General features: G+C 32.9%; 1 protein-coding gene across 5 annotated transcripts in view; it reads right to left on the bottom strand.

Moving 5' to 3' along the window:
- Positions 1-8,207, bottom strand: part of THUMPD1 (THUMP domain containing 1) — a 32,340-nt gene extending 24,133 nt beyond the window's left edge. For 3 of the 5 annotated variants that reach the window (XR_008514429.1, XR_008514427.1, XR_008514428.1), the window contains exons 1-4: positions 7,814-8,177; positions 5,203-5,377; positions 4,015-4,263; positions 3,167-3,593 (exon numbers count right to left, since the gene is read on the bottom strand). Coding sequence is in view for 2 of the 5 variants with exons in the window: in XM_024241439.3 (XP_024097207.1) it covers positions 3,187-3,593; positions 4,015-4,263; positions 5,203-5,377; positions 7,814-8,044 (1,062 nt within the window). In the remaining 3 variants the exon portion in view is untranslated. Of the gene's footprint in view, positions 1-1,660; positions 3,594-4,014; positions 4,264-5,202; positions 5,378-7,813 lie in introns of those variants that run through there. The other 2 variants (XM_024241439.3, XM_024241438.3) reach the window with 2 other exon arrangements.
- Positions 8,208-11,368: the final 3,161 nt, after the last annotated feature.

Consider the following 11,368-nt stretch of genomic DNA (forward strand, 5'->3'; position numbering starts at 1 on the left):
GAAAATATCAGGAACTATGAAAAAACAAGCTCAATTTCTGGCCGTACCAAAAGCAAAATCCAAGTAAAAATAACATTTGAAAACCAGGTTTAACCTCAGAGAATCATGTTTTAAAATACGAAGTTTAACATTCTTTCCTCTATGGAGCTAAACAAGTTTTCTAAACCACAAGACTGCAGTTTTATTATTATTTTTTTTAACTGACATAATTTTTTAAAAGAAAAAATAAAAGGGGAATAAAAAGCACTCACTTCCTACCCTGGAATCTTGTCATTTATAAAATAACATGCTCAAATGTCAGTGAAAATAAACAGTTGATAAACCTGAAAACACGTCTTTTAATGAGTTCAGGTTACAACCGAACACAGGATTTTGTAACTGGGAAAGAACAGCTTGTGTAACAACCGATTCTTACCAAATACAAATAAATATAAAAGACAATTAAAAACAAACTATAAAATCAAAATCTTTCCGTAAAGTAGCAGCTTTCACAAAATAAAAACAATTTAGTTCCACAGAGTTGTATGTTCTGTAGGCATATGGCCAATGTTTTTCCGAGTCCTTTTGTCTTGCACAATCAAAATACAATCTTTGTCTTGGAGCAAGTCTGCTGAAGAAGGCACCAAAATCCTATCCTCCCTATTCCCCTAACTGATATTAATAATCCTCTTATCAATCATTGCAAGGTAACTTCAATGTCATTAAGTATTAACATTCTAAATATGTAAAGCTATAGAAGGAAGGTCCTGCCTATTCTCTTTGCCCCTCTCAAATCATTCTAAGTCTGGTTTACCAAACAGAACCACTAGCTAGGAGGATAAAAATACATTCCCATGTTCACTAGCCATTAAATGAACATAGCCACTTGTGCAGGAAGCCTAACATTTTTAGGACTTCCTAACTTTTTAAAACTTAAGGATAAGCCCTTTCTACAAGCTAACTTTACAGCTCCTTAATATTCTTAATCTGGACTGTTTGCAGACTTTGTTGGTGTCTGCCTTTTCAATTGTTTTACCCAAAAATAGGCCTTGAAAAAACTTTCAAATTCAGGAAACCCCTAAACCCCTGCAGAGAACCCTCACGGTATGTGAGTGTAAGCACTAAGTTGAAGAATACTCTTATTTCACAGAAATCTAGGACTGTCAGACTAGGGCTGAGTTCATTCTCTTCCTTCAGAGACAAAATTTCAAGCTGAGCAGATTCAGAGACAAGGGTTCCTCATAAGTTATATACTAGCGCTGGGAAAAGGAGAGAAAATGCTATTTCATTGGGTCTTGTGGTTCCTCCAGCTGGGTTAGAACAAGATTGGAGAGTTGCACCCTTTATTTTCAAGTCCAAGTGGCTGCAGAAACATTTCAAGAATTCCTCTGGCAAGGTAGCAAGTCAGTTTCCTTTTAGATCTAAGACTCTTGTCACTTTAAGAAAAAAATTTTTCCCCAGAACCTTTCAGAGACTTGTCCATTTGTTCATGTGATGAAAAACGTCTGCAATAGGCTACTTTCTGTAGTCATTTTTCAATTCCAAAGCACTCAGCAAAAGCTGGCTATTTTCTTAAGTACTCTGGCAATTCACCTTTCAATTCAAATATCCTGTAGAGAACGCTTCCTCTGATAAGCCACTGGATGTCTGTATGGTGCAGGAGGTTTATGTGCTGTCTGTCCAGGTTTTTGTTTTGGGTGTTTTTTTTTTTTTTTTTAACATTTTTGCATAAATGGGTCTTTGATACAGGTAACCAGTTTTGTAACATTATTCAGAACATCACTGTATCTTCAAGTTTTTGATATCAGCATCTCTGTGGAGAAAGCAGTGTGCTATAAAGTCAACATCAGGATTTCTTTTTTTTTAATAACGCAAAATGACTTATGGAGACAACCACTGATGGGGCACCAGGAGTGTAGATAACAGACCTCTGGTTATCAGATACGATGTCACAACATTATATATTGGCCTTTGTTCTGGCAGGCTCCTAGCAATAGAAAAAGTTTTCTTTGAATTTCATCATTTACAAATCTTACAAATGCTACAGCATGACAAATATTAGCGAAACCTGTTGACTCATCATCCTGGATAGAGAAGCTGCTACTTTTCAGTTAATGACACAAAACCTTTTTTGCATCATATGAGATATCATCAGTAAATCAACTTACTGAGAATAAAGTCTTCTCAATTTTGTACTGCATCTTGCCCCAGCATTTTAATGTTATTAGATTCTCACCAACTATGCATATTTTCCTTTCCTGAGATAAGTTCTGCTACTAAATAATTTGCTTCTTAAACCTTTTGACTAAAGGTGATTTCTGAACAAAAGCCCTACTGTTTTTGATAGTCCAAAAGCCATTTGAAAATAATGAATATCCTTTCTTGTCAAGTGGCTGTGATTTATTGTTACAATTGCTAGTTCTGTAAGTTGCATGCCACAGAGAATGCACAATGGGACAGGACAGCTTGGACTGAGTACACATAATACCCTTGAGAAGTAGCTTTCTTTATAAAGACAGAATTTCTTTGTGTCCCTTGTTGCACTAGTATACTGAAGTATACTCAGAAGACTGAAATTCTTCATCACCAACCTTTTCAGAAATGTCTGTAGTTCCATGCCTAAAATGGTTCTCTTCTCTCTCACATCTTGCCTTCCAAAATTGCGACACTGGACTGTCAGCTTTATTACACACAAATGTTAAAAAAATAAAATAAAAATAAAAACAGATATAAACAAGAAAATCACAAAAGTACAAAAACTTCACTAAACAATTCACTTCTAACCTACATGATCCACATTTTTGCAATGTTTACAACAAAGTGGCAGGCGGACAGCTGAGCTGTGGCATGTAAAAACTCCTTCCTTAGAATGAAAACTTCCCTCTCATTTTCTACTTCACAGTTAGTTCACGCCCATAAGTCAGCTGTCACTGCAGAAGAGGAGCCTGGGAGAGGCCAACATCCCCCTCCTATCCTCCCCTCTTTGCAATAGCAGCACATGGGTCTGCCTCTACATAATACCATAAAGGCTGAAAGATCCCTAACAAAACTGTTAACAGGGCTGCGCAATCATTGCTCACTACTGTGAGAACAGCATAATGCAGCACACAAATAAAAAACTGTTTTTAGTCACAATTTAAGGTGGAGCCCCAGCAACATCTCGTAGAGCCTCAGGTGAGAAACCCACCTCCAACACCGAATGACTTCCTATGAGAGGTCATTTTCATTTGACTTGGATTCTTCTGTGGCTTGACTTGCAAGTTCAGGTTTGGCTCCTCCCTCATTTGCCACCTGTGGATTAGACGTTAGTTTTGTCTGCCCCAGCTCCTCAGTATTCGCTGGTACCTGCTGGTTATTTTTTCCTTCTGCTGTGTTGTTTTGGTCTGATTTGTCAGCAGATTCCAGTTTAGTTTCTTTCCCATTTCCCTGCTTTGAGTTAAGCTGTGATGGATCCTTAGGGCTCTTCACCACCTCCTGGAGATTGTATTTTCTAAACAACATGTAATCTTTCACAACACTCAGGCAACAGACAGCTTTGATGATTTCTACTACCACTGTGTATTGTGGATTGGTGAGATCCACTTTATTTTCTGAATTGAGGGTGCACACTATTCCTGTAACAAAAACAGAAAAACACATAGCTGAGGAGGATACCATTACATCTGATAGATACAAAAAATCTTTTGTCTCTGTTTCTTGTTAAAACAAGACATACAGTAATCCATTCTTCTATGTGGACTTCAAATAATCTGAACCCTTACAATAAATAAACACAAATGAAACCCTACAACATTTAGTAAGAATTTTTTTTCCAAACAAAATTCAATTTCGAGTTAAAAAAGACTTTATCTAACTACCAGAAAACCTCATATCCGACATATTGAAATTAGTTGATTTAATACTATTTTAAGAACATTTTAATATATTTGTTCTACACTCAAAAATGTAAGCCTTAAATCTTTCAAAAGAAAAAAATCCTTAAAAAACAAGTATTTACCATTGAATGCCTATGGAAAATCACTAAGAAAAACATACCTGCCAATTCTCTGATAACTTCTTCTCTATTCACATGACTGTTATTTCGAGATTTGTAAACAATCTGAAATGTCCCTTTGTTTGGAGCTTTAAACCAGGGTTCCAAAAATGTTTCTGCATATTTTTTCATATCTTCTAAAAAAGCCTTGCATGTGCCTGAGATGGGTAACATTCGCAAAATAACTCGAGTCTTCTTTTTCTTCGTTTTGTACATATCCTGGAGAATATGATGCACCAATTTCTCAGGCTCTTAAGAAAAAAAAAAAAAGTTAAGAAGATAATTTCTCAGACATCTTAAAGACTAAACTCTAAAATGAATTTTCACTGGCAATGACATAAGTTGACAGAAGAAATTCTCATAATGAATTTTAAATGAATCTACCCAGTCATTCTTTCCAACCAATATTTCTTCAGTGCCTAATACGTACTATAATGTATCTAATATATTTTAACTTTTCATCATTATTACTGCTTGCACTAGAAATGACTGTTTAGGTAGACACCGTTGTTAACATTTTTGTGATGTCCTGAGTCATCCAACCATAACACCATGCTGTTGTTTTCCCGTAACAGAGTACATTAAACAGTACACACTTTTTTACAAAAAAAAAAAAAAAAAATTCTGTGAGTCACTTTAAAAGATGTAATTAATCCATTAGCTAAGTTAGCACACAAGTCTAAATCTCAGACCCAGGAGGAATCCCAGAACCATGGTGGGCACAAGATCATGAAAGGGAGGTCCTCAGGCTGCAACCTGCCTACATACAAGTCTATTTGGGGCTGCTCCGAAAATCTGTAAATTAGTTGACCACATTGAAAAACAAAAAAACTCCAGATTTCAAACTTCTTTTGAGAAATTCGAATACCTGGCCCTGCATACCCAAAGAGCAACAACTGGCTGGAGCTGAGTAGCAGCTGCCCCTTATTTACACAGAACTGGCACTCTAGTTCTGCCTTAAGTTATATACAAAGGAAGCAGCAAAGCCAGGTTTCTACTCATAAGCCAATGCTACGTCCACCACCCCATTCTACCTCTCCACAGGCCTGCTGCTAATACAGTGTACAGAAGCTGCCATCAAATGATTCACTGAGTCATGCCCAAGAAGCCATTTTGTAAGCAGTATTCCCTGAGACAGGAAGATACCCAGATGTTATGAGATCGATAATCTTAGCAAGTATTTGTCACACCTATCCCAAGTGTCCTGATGAAGACGACGTTATTTGCTCCACTTTCCACTGACTGGAATCTTCTTAACCTCATCTCTGTAGATGCCTTAATGTCACCAACTTCTTTCTTCAAGGCAGCCTCTGCATCATCATCCTCTCCCTCACTTCCAGAGGGCTGCTGATCCTTGTCTGTAAACTGTTTGCATAAAACTAATGAGCAGAAATAACACAACAGCTCACATTTAAACACTATAAGTAATTATTTATGTGAAATCCCTGGTGGCAGGTGGCTCAGTATTGATTTTTTTTTTTTTTCTAAAGATGGAGTCTCGCTTTGCCTCCCAGGCTGGAGTGCAGTGGTGCGATCTTGACTTGCTGCAACCTCCGCCTCCTGGGTTCAACCAATTCTCCTGCCTCAGCCTCCCGAGTAGCTGTGATTACAGGCGCATGCCACTACACTCAGCTAATTTTTGTATTTTTAGTAGAGATGGAGTTTCGCCATGTTGGTCAGGCTGGTCTTAAACTCCTCAGGAGATCCACTCGCCTCAGCCTCCCAAAGTGCTGGGATTACAGGTGTGAGCTACCATGCCCAGCTGACTCAGTATTGATAATAAAGTTTTTTTAGGAAGCTGGGACACCACACCCTTCAAAACGTGGAGCAAGGCCGGAAGTGGTGGCTCATGCCCGTAATCCCAGCATTTTGGGAGGCAGAGGCAAGCAGATCACCTGAGGTCAGGAGTTCGAGACCAGCCTAGCTAACATGGTGAAACCCTGTCTCTACTAAAAATACAAAAATTAGCCCGATGTGGTGGCAGACACCTGTAATCCCAGCTACTCAGGAGGCTGAGGCAGGAGAATCGCTTGAACCCAGAAGGCAGATGTTGCAGTGAGCTGAGATTGCACCACTGCACTCCAGCCTGGGTGACAGAGCAAGACTCTGTCTCAAAAAAATTTAAAAAAAAAAAAAAAAGTGGAGGAAGAGGGAATTCCCACAGACTACAGAATGTAAAATTTGAAAATGTTTTCAAAAGCATCCTGACAGTTTGAGGCAGAGAGAAACGTGCTGACCAGATCAATCATTTTAGGGTGGACCTTAACACCTTGACCAGGTATCTGTGTGCCTCACACGACACTGTCCTTTTGGTAAGATTAGACCAAATACTTGTGGAATTAAAAACCCTTACTCTTGTTCTATTAAGGAACAAGGCAAAGAAATACATTGTTCAATAATTTTGGCCAAGCATGGTGGCTCATGCCTGTAATCCCAGTACTTTAGGGAGCAGAGGTGGGCAGATCCCTTGAGCCTAGGAATTTGAGACCAGCCTGGACAACATGGCCTGAGAACCCGTCTCTACAAAAAATACAAAAAATTAGTCGGGCATGGTGGCACATGCCTTCAGTCCCTGCTACTCGGGGGCTGAGGCAGGAGGATTGCTTCAGCCCCTGAGGTGGAGGTTGCAGTGAGCAAGATCATGCCACTGTACTCCAGGGTCCACCTTGGGTGACAGAGCAAGACCGCTTCCAAAAAAAGAATTTGCTCAAAGTACAGCAGTAGACAGGATATGCACTTGTTGCCCAGCTCTCTGCCCCCTAGTGCCCAATGAAATTGCCAGTCAGGCACAATAATAATTGTATACATTTACAGAAACTTTATTACATACCAGTATGTACTTTATGTACATAAGCAACTCACTAGCCAGTCTTAAAGTATTCTCTTTTTTATCTAGCTCAGCAGCATCAAATAATGTGCCCATGTCTGAGTCCCCAAGCTAGCAGAGGATGAGCCGTGAATTTAAATTCCCTCTGTATTACCCTTCTTCATTTAATCCCTCAGTGTGCATGTGTGTATTGGTCCAGATTCTAAGCCAGTAATATGATTTCCAAGCAGTAAGACTTTAGGTGATATTGGTAGAAGTTTTTACTTTCTAAAATGTATTTTAAGTGCAATAACTAGCATTAGTAGTAAACCTACTATTTCAGAGATATTATTGCTTCAGGTAAATACATTATTACTCCAACTTCACGAGGCTGTCATGAGAAATGTGTTTTTGAAAGAGCTTCAGCACACCGCCTGGCCCTCAATGAACAATCCGTAAGTGGGAGGTAGGCCAGGCTCAGTGGCTCGCGCCTGCAATCTCAGCACTTTGAGAGGCAGAGACGGAGGGTCGCTTGAGTGTAGGGTTTAGGACTACCCTGGGCAAAACAGTGAGACCCCTTATCTACAATTTACAAAACTTAGCTGAGAGTGGTGGCGCCCACCCGTAGTCCCAGCTACTCTGGAGGCTGAGGCAGGAGAAGTCGAGGCTCCCCTGAGCTATCATCACGCCACTGCACTCCAGCCTGGGCAACAGAGCGAGACTCTGTCTCACAAAAATAAAAATAAAAGTAATGGAAGCTACCGTGGTTAATGATGGCAAGGAAAGGTGCAAGCGCTTCAAGCACAAAACCGATAGCACCGAAGTCTGCGAGCGCCTCTGGAGGGACGGAAACGCCGGCGAGGCCACGCCCCTACAGCCGTCACGCCGACGACCCGAGGCGCGCATGCCCATACCGGCAGCCATCCCTCCACCCTTCCCTCCTCCCGCAAGGCCTGGCAGCCGGCCGGCCCGCGCGCCCACCGCGGGACCGGTACCTTTTCTGGCCCATACATGTCGTCGCCGTATTCGTTGAGCAGGCTGTAGGCCTCCTCCACGCACTTGCGCTCGTTCATATTGCAGGTGATGAGGATGCCCTGTAGCCCGGGCTCTAGCTGACGGGGCCCACCAGCGTCGCAGCGCCGAGCGCGCTTGGCCAGCACATACTGAGCCTTGCCTTTGCGCTTCCCGCCGCCAGGCTGAGAAGTCTGCTGGGCAGGGGCCGCCATGGTGTGCGCAAGCTGAGAGGAAAGAGAAACGTTTCTCAGCTGCCGTTGGCGTCCTCATCTACCGCCAGCGCGAGCTGGTGACGTCAGATATGAGCGACCGCCTCCCCTATCCCGCCTCGAAGCCTCATTCCGTGCTGCGCCAGGTCCTAAGGCCGGTCTGTAATCGTCAAAGGCGTGGAGTGATACCCGCCCAAGCCCCGCCTCCTGCCCCGCCTCCCGACTGCGACCTGAATCCAGTAGAGGCAGCATAGCAGCCATTCTGGAAGTGGTGTCTGTGGCTCCCCAAGCCCTTGAAGCTGGCTCCAGCCATATAGCTTCCTCCACCCAACCTTGGTACCTGTTCCTCCAGCCTTCCCTATAATTCTGCCAGCTACTGTGGAGGAAAAATTAAATATTAAATTTGAACTCAATTGAACGTGGACAAAATGGTCAAGTCCCGTAACAGGTTGCATGAGCCCCTTGAGGCATTCATTCATCCAGCACTGTTACAGATAACTCTGTACCTGTATTTGAGTTATTGAAAAACAATCACAAAAACAAGTTGACCTTTATGTGTTCCTGAGCCCAGTCGCGAATATAAATATATCTTTATATAAAAATATATCTAAATACATCTTTATATAAAAATATATCTAAATACATCTTTATATAAAAATATATCTAAATACATCTTTATATAAAAATATATCTAAATACATCTTTATATAAAAATATATCTAAATACATCTTTATATAAAAATATATCTAAATACATCTTTATATAAAAATATATCTAAATACATCTTTATATAAAAATATATCTAAATACATCTTTATATAAAAATATATCTAAATACATCTTTATATAAAAATATATCTAAATACATCTTTATATAAAAATATATCTAAATACATCTTTATATAAAAATATATCTAAATACATCTTTATATAAAAATATATCTAAATACATCTTTATATAAAAATATATCTAAATACATCTTTATATAAAAATATATCTAAATACATCTTTATATAAAAATATATCTAAATACATCTTTATATAAAAATATATCTAAATACATCTTTATATAAAAATATATCTAAATACATCTTTATATAAAAATATATCTAAATACATCTTTATATAAAAATATATCTAAATACATCTTTATATAAAAATATATCTAAATACATCTTTATATAAAAATATATCTAAATACATCTTTATATAAAAATATATCTAAATACATCTTTATATAAAAATATATCTAAATACATCTTTATATAAAAATATATCTAAATACATCTTTATATAAAAATATATCTAAATACATCTTTATATAAAAATATATCTAAATACATCTTTATATAAAATATATCTAAATACATCTTTATATAAAATATATCTAAATACATCTTTATATAAAAATATATCTAAATACATCTTTATATAAAAATATATATAAATACATCTTTATATAAAAATATATATAAATACATCTTTATATAAAAATATATATAAATACATCTTTATATAAAAATATATAAAAATAAATATAAAAATATATAAAAATAAATATAAAAATATATACAAAAATAAATAAAAATATATAAAAAAATAAATAAAAATATATAAAAATAAATATATGCTTATATAAAAATAAATATATGTTTATATAAAAATATGTTTATATAAAAATATATGTTTATATAAAAATATGTTTATATAAATATATATATTTATATAAAAATACATATATTTATATAAAAATACATATATTGATATAAAATATATATATTTATATAAAAATATATATAGATATAAAAATATATATATAGATATAAAAATATATATTGATATAAAAATATATATATTTATATAAAAATATATATTGATATAAAAAAATGTATATTTATATAAAAATATATATTGATATAAAAATATATATATATTTATATAAAAATATATATTGATATAAAAATATATATAGATATAAAAATATATATTGATATAAAAATATATATATTGATATAAAAATATATATTGATATAAAAATATATATATTGATATAAAAATATATATTGATATAAAAATATATATAGATATAAAAATATATATTGATATAAAAATATATATTGATATAAAGATATATATTGATATAAAAATATATATATTTATATAAAGATATATCTTGATATAAAAATATATATCTTTATATAAAAATATATCTTGATATAAAAATATATATCTTTATATAAAAATATATCTTGATATAAAAATATATATTTATATAAAAATATATCTTGATATAAAAATATATATTTATATAAAAATATATCTTGATATAAAAATATATATATATTTATATAAAAATATATATTTATATAAAAATATATATATATTTATATAAAAATATATATTTATATAAAAATATATATTTATTTATATAAAAAATATATTTATATAAAAATATATATTTTATATAAAAATATATATTTATATAAAAATATATATTTTATATAAAAATATATATTTATTTATATAAAAATATATATATTTATATAAAAATATATATTTATTTATATAAAAATATATATTTATATAAAAATATATATTTATATAAAAATATATATTTATATAAAAATATATATATATTTATATAAAAATATATATTTATATAAAAATATATATTTATATAAAAATATATATATTTATATAAAAATATATATTTATATAAAAATATATATATTTATATAAAAATATATATATTTATATAAAAATATATATTTATATAAAAATATATATATATTTATATAAAAATATATATTTATATAAAAATATATATTTATATAAAAATATATATATATTTATATAAAAATATATATTTAAATATATATTTATATAAAAATATATATTTATAAAAAATATTTATTTATAAAAAATATTTATAAATATATATATTTTTATTTATAAATATATATATTTTTATAAATATATATATATTTTTATAAATATATATATATTTTTATATATATATATTTTTATAAATATATATTTATTTTTATATATATATTTTTTTATAAATATATATATTTATATATAAAAATATATATTTATATATATATTTTTATAAATATATATATTTATATATAAAAATATATATTTATATATAAAAATATATATTTATATATAAAAATATATATTTATATATAAAAATATATATAAATATAAAATATATATATTTACACACACCATTATATACACCATTATATACTACACCATTATATATTATATATAATATATAATATTAATTATATATAATATATTATATTATATATTATAT

Source organism: Pongo abelii, chromosome 18, assembly GCF_028885655.2.
Source record: "Pongo abelii isolate AG06213 chromosome 18, NHGRI_mPonAbe1-v2.0_pri, whole genome shotgun sequence".
NCBI lineage: Eukaryota > Metazoa > Chordata > Mammalia > Primates > Hominidae > Pongo > Pongo abelii.